Genomic DNA, 22,446 nt, shown 5'->3' with positions numbered 1-22,446 from the left:
CAGAAAGCCTTGTGAGAGAGAAAATGAAAACTTCTATGGTTCTCCAGGCAATTAGGGGTTGTGAGTGTGTGTGTACATGTGTCTTTGTGAGTGTGTGTGTGGGTGTGTGTGTGTGCATGTTTAATGCTTTGGAATAAAAATGAGCCTGTGTAGAAATGTATACAAAGGGAGACGAAAAGAAAAACCAATCAGGCAGGTCCACGAAGGTTTATAATGGGCGTTCCAAAAGCACAGGCTGCCTCACCACCCCTTAATGTTATTCAGTGTCTTAGAGGGGACACTGTGGAAGTTTAACAAATCCAGCCAGGTTGCCAGTATGTGATGAGGAACTGCCTTATTTGAAAACTGACAATGATAGGTTTGCCCATAATGCTTCATTTCTTTCTGGCTCACAACTACATAGTTGTATATTTTAATAGTCTTTCTTTTTTTTTTTAAATAAGAAAGGTGATTCCTGAAGGTTCAATCAGATGCCCAGGTTCCTGGGGGAGCTCTTCATTGCCAGCGTTCCTTCTCCCATCCCCTCCCAGAGACCATAACCGAGTCTTTCCTGGCCCCCCATTTTTTAGGTTATTTTTTTCTAACATAAGATCAAAGGGTGCTAAACATGAAATTTTATCCATTTCCCAATTGTTTTTCTCTTGTTAATAGCAAAATGAAAGGACCAGGGCAGGGTTTGGGCTTCCTGGGATCCTAGAGGCATCTGGAAGCAGCTTCCAAGGACATCCTTTACCCACTTTTGCAGTAGATGTTTATTGAGATTTATGTGTCACACACGTGCTCAGTGAAGATGCAAAGAATGTTAAGGAAGTGTCTCTACATGTTTCTTTAATACAAATAGACCTTAAACAATACCACCACCACCATCTACTTCTTACTGAGCAGCTCATCATGGTCACGTGCCAAGACTGTTCTAAGTGTTTTACATAGTTTATCCCTCATTCTGACAACCCTGAGGAGTGAGTATGTGACATTTTTACCTACAAGGAAAGTGACTTAGAGAGGTTTGGTAAGATGGCAGAGGAGCCAGGATTCCAAGTTAGGTCTTGCTGACCTCTCAAGGCCTGCAGTCTTTTTTTTTTGAGATGGAGTCTCACTCTGTCGCCCAGGCTGGAGTGCAGTGCTGCGATCTCAGCTCACTGCAACCTCCACCTCCCGGGTTCAAGTGATTCTCCTGCCTCAGCCTCTTGAGTAGCTGGGAGTATAGGCATGTGCTATCACGCCTGGCTAATTTTTGTATTTTTAGTAGAGATGTGGTTTCACCATATTGGCCAGGATGGTCTCGAACTCCTGACCTCAGGTGATCCACCCACCTTGGCCTCCCCAAGTGCTAGGATTACAGGTGTGAGACACTGCGCCCGGGCAAGCCTGCAGTCTTTACATTCCTCATTATAGAGAACTGGTGCCAAGGGATAGGAGCATGTACAGAGGGACTCGTTCATCTCGGGGGGGGGGGGCGGGGCGCAGGTGGAGTGGCTCAGGACAGCTGATGTGCAGGTGTGTGTGGGAGGGGAGGAGTGGGGACAAGGCCAGAGGGATGGCTGGGCCACATTATGGAGCGTTTTGTCATCCAGATGTGGATTGTGTCCTGTAGAGGAAGCTGCTGAGAGCCTATGGAATGTACAGGACAGGACAAGACAGAGTATGGAGACTTAAGCGCGTGCAGGACCCCGGTACTAATATAAAGTAGGCAGTAGGTTGGTTAATATTTGATGAAAGGGGCTTGTGCCATTATTATGGTTCTGAGGGTACAGAGAATGAGGCTGCTGGCGGCTGCTTTCAGGGAGCTTATATCCTTTTGTGTCTGTGTTTGTGATGGAGAAATATGTAAGCACATGAGTAAAGAGGCTAATTCTAGATACTGATAGGTGCTTGAGACGGGATGGTCAGGGGAGTACCAGGGGACATGATGTTTCGGCTGAATGTTGTAAGGTGAGAAAGCAGCTGTGCAAGTGACGAGCTCTGTAAGAGGCAGAGTGGCAGTGATACAGTGAGGTCCTGGATAGACTGCTCAGATATAAATCCAGCGCTGCCATTTACCTGCTGTATGGCCTTGGGCAGGGCACCTAACCTCCCTGTGCCTCAATTGCCTCATGAGTAAAGGGGATAACAATAGCCCTGCCTCCCTGTTATAAAGCTCTGTTACAAAGACTGCATGAGTTTGCACATGTAAGTGCATGTGGAAGGGTCTGCCAGGGTGGACACTACAACTGGACCCTTACTACCAGCAGCATAGCATTCCAGGCAGGAAAAACAAGTGAAATGGGAATACATTTGGCAGATTCGAGAGCTTAGTTAACTAGCAGATGAGAGGAGAAGATGAGCTCTGGACAGGAAGGGATTTGGAGGCAGTGATTTGAACGCCAGGAGAAACACTGAGGGCTTTGCACAAGGAGGTTCCGCAGTCTGGGGGAACCTCTAAGTGAGGGGCCTTGCATGCTTGGGTCAATTTCAGGGGAGAAGCTGGAAGGAGTGGTAGGAGTTTAGGATCTATTTAAAAGTGAAGCCCACACGATTTACTGATGCAAGGGCTATGTATGAGTATGACAGAAAGAATAGAAATAAGCGTACTGTCACATTTTTGTCCTGATCAACTTTGGTGGGGAGGGCAGGGTAGGGGGAAGGTGGTTCCATTTACTGAGATGGTAAAATCTGGGGAAGAGCAGATTTCTGGGAGAAACAGACAGTTCTGCTCTGGTATGTTTGATGTTAAGAGTCCTAATGCACATCTGTGTGGAGATATCTGGGAAGCAGCTGGAATGAAGCAGGTCTGATGTTAGCAACAGGGATTCATGCGACCCTGGAGAACTATTCCCTACCAAATTCAGACAGATTATTCTTAAATGCTATGCTTGTCAAGCCAGACGCACCTGCCTCCAGTTTGTGACCCCCCCAAATGGTCCCCAGACTTCCAACGGGCTTAGAAGATGCCAAATTAACATCAAGTCCTTAACTGGTTGGTAGAAAGGCTCTCTGGCTTCTGGACAGAGGAGAACAGTTCTTAGCAGCATGGCTCATCTCCATTCCAGGACTTCTGTGACTTCAGGACTAGCCCTTTATTGAGCAGCTCAAGTGTGCCAGGCTCTGTGCTAGTCTGGGGGAACAGTATGCAAAGGTGTAGCTCTGCTGAGGGCAGCTCAGTCTAGTGAACATCTAAGTTCCCAAAATGCCCAAGGGAATGATGTCCTGTGCCTCATTTCATTTATTTGATGCATTTTGATCTGTTCAGCCTGAAGCCAGTTGGTAACGATGCGATGATTTATGCTCCTGGACATCACAGTGCTGACAGTGTATGCCTGATCTGATGTTGGGGAGGCGTGTTTGTGTGAATGAGTGCACGAGTGTGTGCATATGTACATGTGTGTGTGTGCGTGTGTGTACATGCTAGATCTCATGAGTTGAAAGTACTGCCGGGAGCTTGGATCAAAATAGAGTACCTCACGTGAAGTCGTGGCTGTAAGGTTGCTTTCCTATCTCAGATCTGAGCATCTCCTGATGCATTTTGGGCTTTGTGCTCTGCTGGCGGCTTGCCCGGGTGGGTAGTGATCTAGCTCAGCTCTGCTCTGTTGAATGCCAGTTGAGAGGGGTGAGTTTCTTTCCGTCACCCTCTGCATTGGATACGCCTTCTCACTCTTACACAGTATCAACATCTCTCCTTAGGCAAGTTTAAAAAGTCGTGATGTTAACAATTATTTTTCTCAATAAAACGTTGCTGAAGAAAAACCAAGAGAATTGAGCATCAAATTCCATAGCATGCATTTTCACAACCACCCATGGCTTTCCAATGAGCTCTTAGAACATGTACTTGGCTTTTCCTTTTTAAAGAAGGTGATGTCCTTTAGCACCAAGCTACTCGAAGTGTGGTACCTGGACTAGAACCATTACCTGGGAGCTTGTTAGAAATGCAGACTCTCAGGGCCTGGTCCAGAGCATCTGAAAATGAATCTGGAGTTTAACAAGACCACAGGCTTGTCAAAGGCATGGCCATGTCTGAGATGAGCTGATTTAGATGACAGCCTCCTGGAAACTCCCAGCCTGTTTGGGTGGCTCCTGGGCGTATGATGCTGAAAATGGCTCCTAGGTGCCTTCCACTTCTCCCAAGAACCAAACAAGAAAGGGGCTTGATGGAGGGAGATGGAAATTTGACTCAGCCTGAAGATCACTGTGGGAATGAGTGGGGTTGAAGAATGTGTTGCTGAGGCTTATTTAAGGTACAAATAGTCTCTTCTTTCAGCAGTGACTTAAGTAACTTTGCTTTTTTGGGTAAAGGCCTTGGGACATTTTTGTCACAGGAGGAGGGATCTGGGCTTGCCAGTTTGGAGAAGAGAAGGCTCAAGGGTCTGAGTTCATGACAGTTGTCCTCAAATGTTGGAAGGGCCCTCAGGAGGAAAGGGAGCCAGGCCTATTCTGAGAGGGGCAGCATGAAGACCTTTGGAAAGATGGCATCATTATGAAGAAGAGCTTCCTTTCTTTTGGAGAACTGCTTCCTGCCTCTGGAAGCAAGGTGCTCCCATCCCTAGAGACAGTTCAGGCATGAGCTGGAGGCCCACTTGTTTGGGATGTTGTAGGGGATCCATGCACGATATGTGGAATTGGACCAGAGGGTTGTTTTTGTTGTTGTTGTTTTTGTTTTTTTGATGGAGTCTTGCTCTGTCACCCAGGCTGGAGTGCACCGTTGCGATCTTGGCTCACTGAAAGCTCTGCCTCCCCAGGTTCACGCCATTCTCCTGCCTCAGCCTCCCGAGTAGCTGGGACTACAGGCGCCCGCCACCTCGCCCAGCTAATTTTTTTGTACTTTTTTTTAGTAGAGACAGGGTTTCTCAGTGTTAGCCAGGATGGTCTGCATCTCCTGACCTCGTGATCAGCCCGTCTCGGCCTCCCAAAGTGCTGGGATTACAGGTGTTAGCCACTGTGCCTGGCCAGACCAGAGGGTTCTTAATGTGCTTTCCGATGGTGTGAACTGTAGAGAAAAGAGAATAAAGGGGCTCACACAGACTGGGTTTCAATCCCAGCTTTCCCACTTTTCAGTGTTGATTTGGGAAAGTGACTTAACTTTTTCTAAATCTCACCTTCCTCATCTGAAAATAGGAATACTACTACTTACCCCCTGGAACAGTGTGAAAATTGAATAAAAATTACAGGCATAAAGTTCCTACTGGTGCCTGGCATGAGGAAGGGGCTTAATAAATTTGAGTGTCCCTCCACTTCTTCTGTATACTTTTCTTTGCCTTGTCCAGGGTGGGCTGTAATTAGTTAACAGCTTGAGCAACCAGCTTGATGTTTGTATTAGTCTATTTTCACACTGCTGATAAGGATATACCCAAGACTGGGTAATTTATTTTTTTTTAAAAAGAGGCTTAATGGACTCACAGTTCCATGTGGCTGGGGAGGCTACAATCACGGTGGAAGGCGAAAGGCATGACTTACACGATGGCAGATAAGACAGAATGAGAGCCAAGCAAAAGGGGAAACCCCTTGTAAAATCATCAGATCTCATGAGACTTATTCACTACCACGAGAACAGTATGGGGAAAACTGCCCCCATGATTCAATTATCTCCCACTGGGTCCCTCTCACAACACATAGGAATTATGGAAGCTGCAACTCAAGATGAGATTTGGGTGGGGACACAGCCTAATCATATCAATATTGTATTTCTGTCTCAACACTTTTGATTCATGTTAACTGCTAGTGATTGGCTTTGCCTGATTTGCTCAACTGGTTGTTATAGTGGGGTCAGCATTGCAGGGGGCCTCATGCGAGCCAGCAGTCCTGCGCCTGATGCCAATGGTGGCCACCAGGGTATCAACCAGGAGGGCTGGACTGGGCCACCCAGGCCATCACCACAAGGAAGAATTCACATCCAAGTCAGGCGGCAGTGCTTTGGAGCGACTGCTGGCACTGGACCGGTGTCCCAGCACCTGAATTTAGAGCATGTTCAGGCACATCTGCCCTTAGATAAAATCACATCCCCATCTGCAGATGCAACGTATTTGTATATGGAAATAGGAAAGAAGGCAGATAGAAAAATCTGAGTGCTAGCCTTTCATGGCGTTTTACTACTCCCTTCCTCCAATAAAAAACTTTTCTTGCTATGAAAGGGAAATATTTATGAATAACTGATGCATCTCAGTCTGCTCCCACGTACTAGAATGCACCACACCCCTTTCCTCTCCTTGGGCAGATTCCATCATCCTCTTCACCTCTCTAATCTCACCTATCCTCGTCGTCTTCCAGGAAACCTCCCAATACTAGTCACTCCAGGCCACAAAGGACCCTTTGTCTAGCATTCAACAGAGCGTGGGTCATCTCATGCATGAAAATTACATTTCCACAATGAGATCTCAAGTTTCCTGAGGTCAGGGCCTGGTAGCTTGGCCTGATGATTTCCACAGAAACACTAAACACCTTGATAAATTCATATGGCAACAAGTTGAATGATATGTACCAGGAAGTTCATGGCCAGGCCTTTGGGTTTCAGCTGGATTCCTGGTTACCTGAGGATGAGGTTACATCCATTTTCACATCCAGCAGAGTTCTGGGACGAGGGAGGCCAATAGATGAGAGGGGGACTCAACAGACGGCAATTGCTTGTTGGATCTTGGTGTAATGGAGGGCCCTGTAGAGTCAACCTGAAAGCTGGAAGCCTGGAAAGCGGGATCAGGGAAAGGGAGCAAGGAATTGATTGAAATAAGTAAATTTCAGTTTTCATTAACATTTTACTTTGTTGCATAAAGGATAGGAGTGTAGAGCAAAACATAAAATATAATTTGTGAAATGAGATAGAATGTAGATAAATAAGCAAACTTATGACATTAGGTCCAGGGAAGAAGTAGATTGCTTGAGCCTCTACATATGACTCAAATTCTTCCAAACTAAAAGAAAAAGTACAGGATGTGTGTTTTTCAAGCTGTCTTCTCAGCTTGGTAAAGGCCTCTTTGATTTCACCTCTGTCTGTGTGATGCCCTGGGCTGCATGAGCCAGGGATCCATCTGCCCTCTGGAAGATAAGCCTTGCCCTCTGTAAGGATTTGCCCATTACTCTAGGAGAAAAGGGTCTGGAAAGTGCACCATCCCTGCCACTTTCAAATTATCAGCCCTGATGCGTCATCAACTACAAATTGGTTTTATTTTCTTTTGTGCAAGTGCCTGATTCAGAGTGGATTTGACAGCCAAATTGGCCCGGAAGGTATAATGAAGCAATGCTGAGCATTTCTGAATAAAGAAGTGGGGAAGGAACAGAGTGGGGGTTGTGATGCCTTTTATGGCTCTGGGGTACAAATTTCAACTGGATTGCTGAGATCTGTTCCCATAAGGAGCAGGCTTCCGACTTGAGGCTAAGTGGAGGGGAGACAAGGGACTGGATTTCATGGCAATGAGGCTGATCCTGTGGTAGTAACACTTGGATGTTGAAAATGCGATGGGTAGCACGAGGTGAAAGGCACTGCCTCTGAAATAAGGTGGTACCAGCTTCTATGTCTGGACCTACCAGTATAAGTTATTTCATCCCAGGCAATTAATCTGCATTTTCACAAGACCAAGAGCCTTGTGAAAGGCATGGCTAAGTCTGATTTAGATGACAGCCTTCTGGAAATGCCCAGTCTGTTTGGATGGCTCCTGGGTGTATGAAGTTATTGTATTATATAGCATTTCTCATTTTAAGCAACTGGGATAATATATTTTATGTGTTGAATGAAGTCAATTACCTTTGTGAATTATCCATTTTGTGGCCACATTCTTTTATGTTCCATATAACCTGGCAGGATTTTTCCATTTACCCATCCTACTTCCTCCTTTCAGTTTCCCCCCACCCCAACCATGGCAGGCTTTCATCATGTGTCACAAAAACATCTTGCTAAGCTCAGTCTTGGCATCAGAAGACTTCTCAACACAGCACACGATTCAGCCATCGCCCGAGTTATACATTTACACATTTTTATGCTTGAAACAGATCCCAGGCTTGTCAAACACCAACATTTATCAAACCACACGGGGGCAAAGGAAGTCAAGCCTTTTGCTTTACCACTGATCATTACGCAACAATTAAACAGATGGGGCACATCCCTTCTCTGAGAATGCTGGACTCAGAGCTGGAAGGAATGGATGACATTTCTCACTCTACTGCTTTACCTTGGTCTGTTTTTGGACAAGCTACCTAATCTCTTGGAATGTCACTTTCCTCACCTGTTAAAGAGAATACGATTGCCTCGTAGGGGCTGTTTTTGTGAGTTGTACTGGTTCATACTGAGATGCGTTTGATTCTAGATTCTATTTCCTTGTTGCTATTTTCTACCTATCGGAGACTTAATAGGGTTAGGGAGACACCTTGGGGCTCTTGAATGAACATGTCAATGAAGCTCCTCCCCTCGTCAGTAGCTTCTCTCTCTACTGGATCCTATTGCCGTGAGTCCTGACCTCGTTGCCCACCTCATGTCTCCTGGCCTTATGCCTGGTACCAGGGGCCAGGCGGGTGACCTCCCCCATTGCCTGCAGGCTGGTACCCTCCTCCCACTGGGGCTAGAGGCATAGAGGCTGCAGCCTGGCTCTTCTCTAGGTGCAGCCCTCTCTGGAGCACGGTTCCTACCTGTCTCCCCTCCTTAGAAGGCAAAGAGACAAAGGTGGAAGAGACACGGACTTTGGCACTAGATACTCCCGGGTTTAGATGGGGTTTGGCCATAAAAACCTGTGTGGCCTTGAAAAAACTTAGCCAGTCTTTCTGCACTCCTGCCCATTAAATTGGAAGGGCAGTGTTATTCCATGTGAAGGCAGGGACCATGACTGGGTGTTTGCAGATTTATTTGGTATCTGTGATTTATTCAGTGTCTGGTATTTGAAGACCTGAATGGGTATTTTGGGTGTTCAAGGGATGTGATATCCTTACACCTTCCTTTTCGTGTCTCCTTCCAATATCCTTGGCTCCATCATGTTCTGAATGGTAGATTGCTAGGAGGCTGGTCATTAATTCAGTCCATAAATATTTCATGCCAGGCATTTGGGCACTGGGGAGATCACAGCTTTTTCATTGGCAGAGAACCTATGCTTGTGTGGAGCTTACATTGTCTTGGAAGGAGAAAGGCAATAAACCTACTGAAGTACAGAGCATATGAGAAGGTGATAAGTACCGTAGCGAGGAATAAACCAGGATAGGAGGATGGGGACTAGAGGAAGGAGGCAGTCGGGAGCTGCGGTCTTAATGGGTGGTCATGGAAGGTCCCACCTAGAAGATGGTATCTGAGCTAGGATAGTTAATGATGATTTTGCACCAGGTCTCCTTCCCCCCAGCATTCCTTCCTGTTTTCCTTGCTATTGCTTGGGTCTTTGCAAGTTGAAGGTAAGATGAGGTGAGGTGAAACACCTGGAGTAATTCTGAGCTTCACCTTCTATAGTAACTAGGGAAAGTGCCTGGAACCTCATTCCAATGCTCTCTCCTTTGGGAATCGGTGGTGCCTGGCATTCCAGCCACCAGCCTTCCCAAAAGAGTTCACTTGGAGAGAATGCCTGGGCCAGACCCAGGGCTGTGGTAAAGCAGCAGCCAACCAGTGCACTGGGCAGATTTCCTTGCAGGAAGCCAGGCTCTGCCCTGGGTCGGCTACTCGCTGTGTGTTTGCCCTGGCACCCAGGACACCAGCTGCATTTATGCTTACCCAGGTGCCAGGGCTTTCAAAACAAGGGTGGCAGTGTTTTGGTTACAAAGCAGTGTGCACCTGCCTAGGTCACCACCACAACGGTTGGGCCCACCTTAGCTTCCCCCTTATTCTCCTTTGTCCTTTCTGATGTCCTGTATTGTTTGTGTCATAGCTGGGACATCAGAGCCCTCCGAGTTGCCTGGGGTTAGGATGCTCATTGCTCCAAGTTATCTTCCTGTCTCACCTGCCTCCTCCTATTGGTCTCCATGGCAACTACTTACTCTGAGATTTGTTTCTGGCCAATTTTTGGGAGGGAAAACCTACAGCAAACACACCAGGGGAACATTTCCTTTAGATTGCTGCTTCTCAGACATTCGTGTGTCCAAGTGGCTTCTGGAGCAATTTTTACAACAGTGGTTCTCAACCTTTATGGCACCAGGGACCGGTTTCATGGAAGACATTTTTTTTTCTACAAAATGGGTGTTGGGGTGCATGCTCCTTATGATCATCTGAGGTAGAACAGTTTCATCCCGAAACCATTCAGGATGAAACTGTTCTACCTCAGATGATCATAAGGAGCATGCAACCTAGATCCCTCACATGTGCAGTTCACAATAGGGTTCATGCTCCTATGAGAATCTAATGCCACCTGGAGCTCAGGTGGTGATGCTCGGTCCCCCATTTCTCACTTTCTGCTGAGCACTCGGTTCCTAACAGGCCATGGGCTGCTAGGTTCTGTGGCCCAGGGGTTGGGGACCCCTGGTTTAAAACGTAGAGTCCTGTCCTCACTTGCAGGGATTCTGACCCAGTGGATCTGGCACAGGACCAAGGAAACTGCATCATCATCATCATCATCATCATCATCATCAAGTCACTTCCCTAGCTGATCACACTTAGATAAACTCAGATTGAAAGGCACAGTTTGCCTTCCTTACTTGCTTGCATGTCCAGGTTGGGTGGAATCCATTGTTGCAACCCTCCTCGAGTCTAGTTCACTGCCCAGTGCCCAGGCAGAGCTCAGTCCACATATGCTGAAGGATGGAGGCAATGCGAGGTGAATCCTTTTATAAAGAACTCTTTACAATGCAAAGAGTTGCCCACTAATAGGTCTCCATAGTTAGGTTTGCATCTTAATGGCTGAAGTTTTTTTAAAGCAGAGATGTACCTTGCTTGATTCAGGATTTTGACAAAGCAATAGCATCCTGAAAAGAAGAACTGAATAGGGGTGATTATTTTTGAAGGAATCAGAGCCACGTCCTCCTCCCTGAATGTTGCTTTGGTAAGGATGTATGGAGTTGCACCATTTATTAGTGCTTCCCAACCTCGGCTGCTCATTGGGATCAGGGGCTTAAAAAACACTGATGCTTGAGTCCTACCCCTAGAGGCCCTGTTGTTCTCAACATCAATATTTTGGTCTGGGCATCAATATTTTGTAACATTCCCTAGGTGATTCTCATGTGTGTCCAGGGCTGAAAACCACTGACTTAAAATGCGTGGGATCCCTGTAGCGAGGAGTAAAAGATGCCTTTCTTGAGTCCTACAAGGAGCCCTCTTGGACTAGAGATGGCAGGTGCCTTGGATTCTGTGATCCAGGACTACTCTTAAATCAGAATCTAAAACACATCTTATATATATGTATTTTTTTTACATACATGTATATAAAAATGTGTATATATGTTCACATGTATGTATAAAAATAGTACAAACATTTATACATGTGTATGTATAAAAAGTCCTTTACATACATACATATACATACACATGTACATATATACACACACATATCCAAAATAATATATGGATTTTGAAACAGAGCAATAACCAATTGTCTGATACCCTCTAATAAAAACATTTTTTCCTGATTATAAACACATGGTTATCATAAACTATTGAGTTTATGCAGAAAAGTATTTCAAAAGTTACAAATTTTCTCAAATGCCACCACACAGGAGAATTAACTGTTAATATATCTGGTGACCATACTTCTACTCATCCTTCTGTGCCTATATACACATGTAGCCTAGACACTCAACTGAACATCGATAGAATCATTATGCATTCTGAACTGGAATCTGTGTTTTGTGAGCAGTGTGGCATCGGTAACTTTCCATAAACCTACATAATCATTCTTATAAGATCTCACCACATTTAAGCTCTAATTGCACCTGATAAACGGGAGTTTATCAGGTGAAAGCTTGCTGTATACCTTTAAACATGCAAGGCAAGCAGCAGTGTTTGAGGGCTCCTATGCCGGCGGAGAAGGCTGGGTGTCTCCGAGCAGGCCTGCAGCGTGCTGGTGGCCGCATCTGGGCAGTTCTGCACTGGGGACAGAAGGGGTTGGTGAGCTGGGCTACAGCACTTTGTGGTGCTAGCATCTGTTGAGGTTTAGTTTAATTCTTTAAGGTCTTTAAGAGGTTCTGTTTTCACCTACCTTCTAGACCATGCGGAGTGTATAGTCCAACAACAGTCAGTATAGAGTTGCATTCTGAACATCCAGGAGGCAGAGCCACCCGAGGGGGCATCTCAGTGGTGAACCATGGCTGTCATGTGGGATGGGGGCCTTGTATTCCAATCACCCCAGTTATTTGAAGGAAGCCAGTAATACGTATTTCTATTTGAAATCTCTTGGTTTTAAATGTGGGCTGACAATTGTTCAAAAATTAAAAGCACTGTGAGACCAAACAAAACACACCTGGGACTTTCTATAGTCATCTGGAAGGCAGTCTGAGATGTCTGGTCTACTAAGCCATTTGTGGCATTAAGTCTACTTGAATTCCAAAAATATTGACTGAATGCATAGTCACTGTATAAAAGAATGGAAATACAATGATAGAAAGTGATGATCCTTGCCTTGGGTGGGGTAGCTTTTATGGTCCCCAGACCAGCATCCACCATATCACCTGGGAGCTTGTCAGACATGTAAATTCTTGGGCCTCACACCAGATGCATCAAATTAGAAACTGTATTCTAAGAAACCTACCCAGTGGTTCTGATGCTGCTGAAGTTTGAGAACAACAGGCAGGTGTGGGAAGGGGAGTTACACATATGGGCAGAGATCTGGGGGATGGAGAAGGTGGGGTGTGAAGCGACGAGACTTTTCAGAAGTGAATCGCTCCACCTGGATCTTAAAGGATGAGTAAGGAGTTGGCCAGGTGAAGATGAGGGAGGAGTGCACCAAGACTAGGGGGCATCAGGAGCCAAAGCCAGGCAGAAAGAGTGTGTGAAGTACATTGTCCATCTATCGCATGTGACTAAGTGCTGGAGGATGCTCTGGGAAATGAGGTGGGAGAATAAGTTGGGGCAGATGAGCTGGATTGTGTTCTGTAGGGGCTGGGAGACCCTCCAGAAGTGGAGTGTGGCATTGGGTATGTTTGTAGGGAAATCACGCTGGTGGTGAGGTTCAAATTCCTTTTGGATAGAGGAAACTCTCCTGGTGTCCCACTAGCCTGGATCCTGATTCTTGCCTTTCCTGGCGTGACTTGGATCTGGGTCAGCAATTCCCATCCTTGGATAGGGTGGTGGGCAGGGAAGGCCTGGCTGAGTGAAGATGTGGCTATTACTGCACGTGAAATAGCGACATTGGTGTCTCTGTTCTTTTATTCTTGGAGGAATGTACATACTCTTGGAGAATGTGCAGACTCCAAACTGAGTAGGTGGTTGCTTGTGTTCTCAGCAATTGCAATGGTCTTTGTAATCCCATTTTAAAATGTCATTTTAAAGTTTCTGCAGCAAAGATTTTGGTAAAATCCTGGATCTATTTTTCTTTTCTTTTCTTTTCTTTCTTTCTTTCTTTTTTTTTTTTTTGATATAGGGTCTCGTTCTGTTGCCCAGGCTGGAGTGCAGTGGTTTGATCACAGCTCACTGCAGCCTCAACCTCCTGGGCTCAAGTGACCCCTCCACTGCAACCTCCTGAGTAGCTGGCATTACAGGCATGCACCACCACACCCAGCTAAGTTTTAAAAAATTTTTTTTGTGGAGACAGTGTCTCACTATGTTGCCCAGGCTAGTCTCAAACTCGTGAGCTCAAGTGTTCTTCCTGCCTCAGCCTCCCAAAAGTGTCGGCATTACAGGCGTGAGCCACTATGCCCCACCCAGCTCTATTTCTTTCTTCAGACATTTACAGTGTCTAAATGGAAGAAACAAGTTGAACTCAAGGTCATGGAAATTCATGTCTATACCTAACTGGGGCTCATTCCTTCTTTCTCCATCCCTCCCTCCCCGCTCTCTTTTCTTCCTTTTATTTACTTTTTTTTATTTTAAGACAACTTTGGTTATAGAAAACTCTTGAGAGTTTTCCAAGTGCTCATAAGATTTCTTTTAATACTTAGCTATGATAACATCCAAATCTTCCTGATGTGAGGATATGCAGTTGTGGTTAAAGACTTCTACCGAGATAGCTGACCATTGTTCTGAAATATTTTGGATGTAGCTCTGAATGGAGGCAGGAATATGAATGTGAATTATTTATATTCATGTAGTGGTTCTACAAAACATTTGAGAAGACAGCAAGAATAGCTATTGCTCTTAGAAGTCCTGGATCTTTTTTTGAATTGGAAATCTTTTAAAATGTATTTGGTACAGAGTGTAGTAATTATTTCATTTCTTTCTTTTTTTTTTTTTTTTTTTGAGATGGAGTTTCACTTTTGTCACCCAGGCTGTAGTGCAGTGGCACAATCTCGGCTCACTGCAACCTCCACCTCCTGGGTTCAAGTGATTCTCCTGCCTCAGCTTCCCGAGTAGCTGGGATTACAGGCGCCCACCACCACGTCCGGCTAATTTTTCGTATTTTTAGTAAAGATGGGGTTTCACCATGTTGGGCAGGCTGGTCTCCTGACCTCGTGATGCGACAGCCTTGGCCTCCCAAAGCGCAGGAACTACAGGCGTGAGCCACCCGCGCCAGGCCCATTTCTTTTTTTGAAATGCTGCGGTTTGACAGACGATGGGAGCTGGATGAATTATTGTCTCCCCCTGCTGGTCATTTTTATATAACATCTTATTAGTAATAGTGCAGATGACCAGGAAAAGCTAATGCCAGAAAAAGAAAAGATACTAAGACGGAATCTATTAATTTTTAAAAATTGCCCAAATTAGTAATAAATTGCCCAAATTAGTAATTGCCCTTATTAGTAAAAGAGTGGAGATGGTGAGGCAAAGCTAATGCCAGAAAAACAAAAGATACTGAGATGGAATCTATTAATTTTTTAAAAATTGCCCAAATGTAGTAAATTTTAAAATGCTTACCTTTGTGAGATGGTGGAATAAATTTTTCAACTTTTCATTCTTTGTAAAATCATGTAATAAGTTTAGAAAGTAGTTACTGTATTGGTTTTGTCCTGCTGCTGCAACTTCTCATACATTCATGATGACATTAGCAATCTCCTTTATTCTGCTGATGCATTGAGTGCTTTTTCTCAGCTAGAATGAACACGTGTTTCTTATTGATTGCTTTGGGTGTTTATTCAAGTAGATCACAAATACCCATGTCTGTCTGCTATGTATACATATAACCACCAAGGTATAATGTTTATGGGCATGAAACATGGTATTTAAAGTGAGTGAAACTTGTGTTTCCTCTTAATAACCATCTCTTTTACCCAATAAAATGGGTTCATAAGTTATAAGGGGCATTAAATATGACTATATCCAATGATAAATTATATGGAGGCTTTTCGCAGGAGGTAGCCTGCCCTGCTGAGAAGCTTTAGGGGTAAGGTTTCTAGGGCAGTTTTCTGAACAATTTTATTGATGAACGTCCCTGTTTGTTAGTGTCTAAATTTAATATCTTTCTGAACATAAACCAGCTTTTTATCTTCCCAAATTCCTGCCTCGGCTTTGCCCCTATGGATCCTAGGAAACCAGACTCATTTTGATGCTTGGGGTGCATCAGTGTATTGACAGACAGCCCTGTTAGAGGACTCTTGGAGCCAAAGGACGTCCACTAGCTTGGAATCTGGTGCGCATGCCTCTTACTAAGTGGATGTAAGCCAATTAACTTCTTTAGGCCTACTAAACTGGATGTTGTTGAGATCCTCTCTATCTTCATCCAAATATTCTAATCAAAATGATTGAGACATTTGACGTCATTTAGGTGTTGAGGGCAGCCTTGGAAATAACAGAAACAGAGGGAGTGAAGTTGCTTTTATTCACTTACAAAAAGTCTTAAATACAGCCTGATGTCAAAGCATCCAGGGGATTGGCTGTATTGGGGCATATTTGGTGGACACATGTGCTTTATTTTAAATTGTATCCTATGTTTTTTTTTTTTCCCAGTTGCAAATGAAGCTGGAGACAAGAATGCCAGATCACTGGCCCGCTTCTCTCGTGAGTAAATCTTGTTTCACCCCTTTCCTGGTCTCCATCAGAAAATGTTCTCCAGAGATCTTTCCCCTGTGCGGTATAGCTCTTCAATCCTATCAGGTGTTAATAAAACAGTAATGTAGGAAATGTCATCATCTGGTTAATATCCCACTTGAGTCCAGGCTGGTGAGCTACTCATTGCTACTGCCTTTTCAGTCCTTAGAACTGTGGTTTCCAAATTGTGCTCTAAGCCTTTGCAATTCCAAGTATGGTCCTCAGAGCAGCAGAATCGACATCACCCGGGTGCTTTTTAGAAATGTGGAGCTTCAGTCCCCCCACCATTCCTTCAGACCAATTGAGTCAGAATCTGTATTTTAACAAATCTACAGGGGATGCCTTTTCACATTAGAGTTTGAGACGTGCTGTGGACTATCCTTTTTATGAATGTTTTAAGATAAAGTGAGGAGACGTACATGAAATGCTTGTAGCTATGAAGGCATCATCACCATTCAACATGGACTTATGAACTTACTCCACTGGCTCTTCCTCAATTTGGTGACATTTTGAAGCTCAGATGGATTGAATGGGTTTCCTTAGGCATTGGGGATATTCCTAGGGCTGTGGTTAGGCCATGGGGCTTCCCTTGACTGCTTTGTCTCCAGGTCTTGATCCCTGTGAAAGAGTAGGAGTCTAAAGCCTCTAAATGGTTTCTGTAACAGTGTGATCAGCAAATTATCCAGCAAGTTAATGCACTCCCTGGAATGAAAACCCGGATTCCAAAGGGAGTGGAAATACTAGACACGGATCAGGGTGGAGTGGAGATGCTCCCCAAACCCACTGTGCACCAAGTGGAGAAATGGTAGAGCTGTAAACAGAAACAGATTTATCGCTGCCTCACTGGCTTTCAGTAAAAGTAATTTCACTCACACTATCCAGGCCTCTGTTTTCTCACTTGGAAAATATTCAAAATTGGACATTGCTACATTAAAATTTTTTTTTTTTTGCTTTCCTAAAAGTCACTTACTCTTTCCCTCTCTAGTATTGACTACAAAAAGACTTAGTAGCTCACATGCTGTATGACGTTTTTCCAGGGCAGTGAAAAATGTTGCTATCTTTTGAAATTGTGGCATGGGAGGAACTCTACAAATCCCCAGTCACTGCATTCCTCATGCAGTGTTGACTAGGTCTGAGTGTGGACAATGCCATAGTAAATCTTATTACGTAAAGCTGAAAGTATAATTTCTGTATTTACAGGGCTTCTTATAAACTCTGCCTCCCAACTTTTTGGAAGGCTTTGAAATGTTGAGATTGATTTCCCAGAAATGATTTTTACAGAACTGTAATAATGTACAATAATGAAAGAGCATGAAGTGCTCATATTTTAGAAATTGTGTAATAAAACACTCGCTTCTCATGAGCCCCATTCCTCACTGCCCTCCTACCTGGAATCATTATTTCCAAAATAGATATTTCATCCCGCAGCTCAATGAGGTTGAAGAATATGCTTTTATCCCATTTTTTTTCTTCAACTCCTGAGCAGTAGTCAGGCAAATAAATAAGCTGGAATCGTGACCCAACCACGCTGTGAGGGCTATGCTGGGTGCCCCTTCCCCCATGGGAGTTCCCGAGGCTCACCACAGGACAGAGGAAGGTGGGGGGTCCTTGTATGAGAGTGGAGGCAATTATTCCTTTCACAGACAAAGGAAGGTGATTTCTTGTGTGAAGTTCTCAACTGTATGACTGGGTTGAAAGGATGATGTATCTCTTGAAAGCTTATTAGCTTGAGACAAGTGAGGACACGATGAACACATATCTGTATAGGAAACGAGTAATTAGTGGCAAACCAATTAGGTTGGACTGATATAGGGAAAAAAGGAGAAAAAAAAATCTCCTGAGTTAATTGCATTGCCCTGGAAAAAGTCAGATGGCACATGAGCTACTAAGTCTTTTTGTAGTCAATACTAGAGAGGGAAAGATTAAGTGACTTTTAGGAAGGCAAAAAAAAATTATTTTTAATGTAGCATGTCCGATTGATGCTCACTTCACTTTACCACCTTGAAACTGACCTTCATTGTGTGGTGTGAATGAAGAGTTCAGTTTGGGAAGACTAGGGGGATTCAGATGATAGACTTTTTTTTTTTTTTTTTTGAGACTGGAAGATGAAGTACTGCAACATTCTCTAAGTTTTGCCTCCAACAAGACAGAAAGCCTTGACAGTGTGCATTGCCCAGCATGGAATCAGGCACGATGGGCATGGGGGGCCAGAGCTTCTGCTGTGATGGCTGGACCTCTAGGGGTCAGCAGAGAAGATCTGGGAGTGGGGACGGGGGAAGGGCTGGTTATGGTGGTAGATGCTGTGGAGTGAGTCCTGTGAGACTCTGGCTCCACCAGGCCCCGTCACCACCCCTGCCCCATCACTGCAGGCTCAAGCAGTGGCTTCTGATCAACCTGACTTCAATTGGAGCATCTGCCTAGCAACTGTGGGCACATACAGTAACATAGGGAAGTCATTTTCCCAGAAGTGGGGGTTAGAGAGGAGGGAGGGAGGGGGACTCAAAGGAAGCAGAGAAGATCTCTTCCCCTCACAAATGCTGGGAGAATGACAGTGTCCAGGAGAGTGAGAAGTTGAGAATGACCTTGACTTGAGAATGCTGTGTGAATGCAGGCATGCCGGCTTCCAACCAGCAAATGGTTTGAGAATGGTATCCATCACAAGGCCAGCTGCAAGGCGAGAGCCACCGGGTGTGGGCACTGCCCTGCTCTGCAGTGGGCAGGGTGAGCCAGCAGAGCACCTCATGTGCGTACTTCATGGTGGACACCTCACATGGGTGCCGCATGGAAGTTACCCCATGTGGATACTGCATGGTAGGCACCAGGGCAGTGTGGGGAACAGCTGACCTGCCCAGCTCAGGTCCAGGCCTCAACTTGGTGAGGAGCTCCTGGAACCCACTGTGGCTGGGGCTCCTGACATTGGGACTTCTGGGATGAAGTTAGCTGGCTCTGGGTCCCTTGTTAGTCCTGCTCTCTGGGATGCCGGTGAAGCTGCCCTGTAGTACCAAGCCCTAAAAGCCCTCCTCCCTGGAGATGTCTATTTTATGCATCTGTCAGTCTCCCTATTAGACAGACAGCTCCTTGAGCCCATGGGCCCTGTCTGGTTGACTGTGCCTGGTGTAGAAGCAAACGCTGATTGAATGAAGACTGCGTAAGCAGGCCCCTTTCTGCTCCGTTAAATGCTCCTTATCCTAACATCATAAACATCTGTGAGCCTTCCCATTGCCAGTGTACACACTCCCCAAACCCCTCCACAATATGTCTTCAAGGGTCTCCTACATGCTAGTGGGAGAGTCCTCAGAAACCATTAGGTATGTAAGCGCTGGTGTCAAGCCTGGAGTTGGATTCTGTGTCCAGAATTATGAATTCTGTGCCACCGTGGGCAGGTAATTTAACCCATCTAAGCCACACTTTCCTCACCTTGCTCCTAGGACAATACTGTGTCCAGAATTGGTTCCTTCTGGTGGGTTCTTGGTCTTGCTGACTTCAAGAATGAAGCTGAGGACCCTCATGTGTTACAGTTCTTAAAGATGGTGTGTCCGGAGTTTGTTCCTTCAAATGTTCAAATGTGTCCAGAGTTTCTTCCTTCTGGTGGGTTGGTAATCTTGCTGACTTCAGGAGTGAAGGTGCAGACCTTAGCAGTAAGTGTTACAGTTCTTAAAGGTGGCGCATCCTGAGTTGTTCTTTCCTCCCTGTGGCTTGTGGTCTCGCTGGCTTCAGGAGTGAAGCTGCAGACCTTCACAGTGAGTGTTACAGCTCATAAAGGTACCGTAGACCCAGAGTGAGCAGCCGCAAAATGTATTGCAAAGAGTGAAAGAACAAATCTGCCACAGTTTGGAAGCCCACCCAACAGCGTTGCAGCTGCTAGCACCGGTGCCCTGCTTTTATTCCCTTATTTGGCCCCACCCACATTCTGCTGACTGGTCCATTTTACAGAGAGCTGATTGGTCCATTTTACAGAGTGCTGACTGGTCCATTTTTACTGAGTGCTGATTGGTGCATTTACAATCCTTTAGCTAGACAGAAAAGTTCTCCAAGTCCCCACCCCACCCAGAAGCCCAGCCGGCTTCTCCTCTCAATATTAGAACTTATTTCCAAGTTGTTGTGGATGATCGCATGCAAGGGTGAATGTTAAAATACTTAAAAACATGTTAAGTGGTCACTGAACATCAGAACAGATGTTGGTCATGGACTATATGAAGGACTAGAGTTCAGGAAGCCCCTGACAGGACAGACATGGACCCTTCAATTACTGGATGAAGCTGGGGCAGCAGAGGTGGATATTGGCCCTGATACCCTGGAATCCATTATATGAAGCACAGGGACTGTATACCACAAGCGCTCAATACATGTGGGTGGTTGTTATTACCCTGAGTTTTCAGCCTTCCTCCTCTCTCTTCTTCTCTTTTTTCTTTAATTTCATATATACTTATTGAAGAATTTTCTGTTCGTCTGTGAGCCCTGGAAATAACACAGATGAGTCGGTTTGTCTTCAAAGAGTTCACAATCTAATCAGGGAGACAGAAGTGACTGCTACAATACAGCGTGTGGAGGGAAATGCTAGCGAATGGTAGGAGGAGCTGGGAGAGTCAGAACGGGGAGGCCTCAGCCAACCTGGCATGGAGGTGAATTCAAGGGAGTCCTTCTGGAGGAGGCGAGCATCAGCTGAGGCTTAAGGGCTTGAATGGGGATAACAGGTAAAGAAGGTAACTTCTAATCTTCAATGAAAACAACTCTCAATACCACATGTAAGGGAATGAAGGCCACATGTAGTGTTCAGACATGGCCACAGTGTGGCAGAAAAAGCCCAGATTTTGATTTCGTCTCTCTCCTCTAGAAGATGTAAAAGACACTGCATTCAGTGCATTGGACAGAGCTTCTGTTGGGAGTCCAGGGCATTGGAGGAGCCAGAGCGAGGGAGACAGCGCCCACAAAGCTCTTGTGGCTGGGCAGCTCTATGCTGGAGTTCTGATTGCTTCCCTGAGGGAGGACTAATTTCTCCCCCAAGATGAGCAATCGTGGAAAAGAAAATACAAAAGTCTTCCCTTATCCGCGGTTTCACTTTCCCAGTTTTGTTACTTGTGGTTAACAGTGGTCTGAAATTGTGAAATGGAAAATTCCAGGAATAAACAATTCACAAGTTTTGATCTGAGTGCTGCTCTGAATAGCGAGATGAAATCTCACTCTGCCCTACCCATGATGTTAATCCTCCCTTTGTCCAGTGGATACATGTGCAGATGCTACCCACAAGTTAGTGACTTAGGAGCCCTCTTGTTTATCAGATTGCAGTGCTTGTGTTCAAATCACCCTGATTTTATTTAGGAATTGCCTAAGTGCAATTTCGAAGTGCACTTAGTAAAAAGTGCAAGAGTACTGATGCTGGCAATTCAGATACATCACGGAGAAGCCATCAAGTGCTTCCTTTAAGTGAAAAGGTGAAAGTTCTTGCCTTAATAAAGAAAAAAATAAAAAAAAATTGTATGCCAAGGTTGCTGAGATCCACAGGGAGAGCAAATTTTCTATATGTGAAACTGTAAAGAAGGAAACAAATTTGTGCTAGTTTTGTTGTTACACTAAAGCTACAAAAGTTACAGCCACAGGACAGGATAAGTGCTTAGTTAAGATGGAAGTATTATTAAATTTGCGGATGGTAGACATGAACAGAATCGTGTTCTGATTAACAGCAATTATGTTAGGCACCATTCCCGGTTTCAGGCAGTTGTTGGAACGTACCCCTTCGGATAATGGGGGACTACTATAGTGGTATCAAAAGCAATAAGAAAATAGAGATTAATTAAAAATCCAGGTATTTTTGGAAATAGATTTTCCTGTGAAAGAGCTGGAGTACTTACGGTGGATGGGGGACTGAAGCAAGGGGAGGCCTTTTGTATTTGTGTGCTGGGTGAATGATCCCCTTCCCTCAGCAGAGGTGGGAAATGGGAGGCAGAGGTGTGCAGTGGGGTGAGCGCCGGGGTTGATTGAAATAGAGGGAGGCAGCACCTATGACATGGTGATGCCATGTGTGGAGCCCCAGGGGGAACTCAAAATCATGTCTGAGACAGTGCTAGAGTTCAGTCAGGGAACTTTGCTAGATCAGTTGTTATAGCTAGGAGAGTTGGTGACAAAAGAAGGGAGCTTGAACTGGGGATGGATGAAGACAAAAAGAAGAAGAAGAAATAAGTGGGAGGAATGACTGAGAAATACCATGAGCGGGGGTATGTAGCTGGTGGCTGGGCTTTCAGTGTTCTCAGGGGCATGTACTATGTTTTAGACAGAACCATATAAGGGATCCAGGACAGACAAATCAGGTACATTTTGGGTGCTATGGCAAGCAAAAATAGTTAAACTAATAGAAACGCAGAATTGGATGGTGTTTGCTAGGAGCTGGGTGTGGGGAGGAGCAAACGGAAAGTTGTTGCTTCATGGGTATAAAGTTTCCATTATGTAAGATGAATAAGATGTAGAGATCTGCT

The 22,446-nt window shown here is 45.0% G+C and overlaps 1 protein-coding gene across 1 annotated transcript in view; it reads left to right on the top strand.

The window, feature by feature from the left end:
* PDE1C (phosphodiesterase 1C) overlaps nucleotides 1-22,446 on the top strand; it is a 534,574-nt gene that overhangs the window by 79,717 nt on the left and 432,411 nt on the right. The window contains exon 2 of the mRNA XM_050784828.1: nucleotides 15,896-15,946. Within this exon, the coding sequence (XP_050640785.1) occupies nucleotides 15,896-15,946 (51 nt within the window). The remainder of the gene's footprint in view (nucleotides 1-15,895; nucleotides 15,947-22,446) is intronic.

Source organism: Macaca thibetana, chromosome 3 (assembly GCF_024542745.1).
Source record: "Macaca thibetana thibetana isolate TM-01 chromosome 3, ASM2454274v1, whole genome shotgun sequence".
NCBI lineage: Eukaryota > Metazoa > Chordata > Mammalia > Primates > Cercopithecidae > Macaca > Macaca thibetana.
The sequence above is the reverse complement of the archived record's forward strand: the minus strand, read 5'-3'. Positions and strand labels throughout refer to the sequence as shown.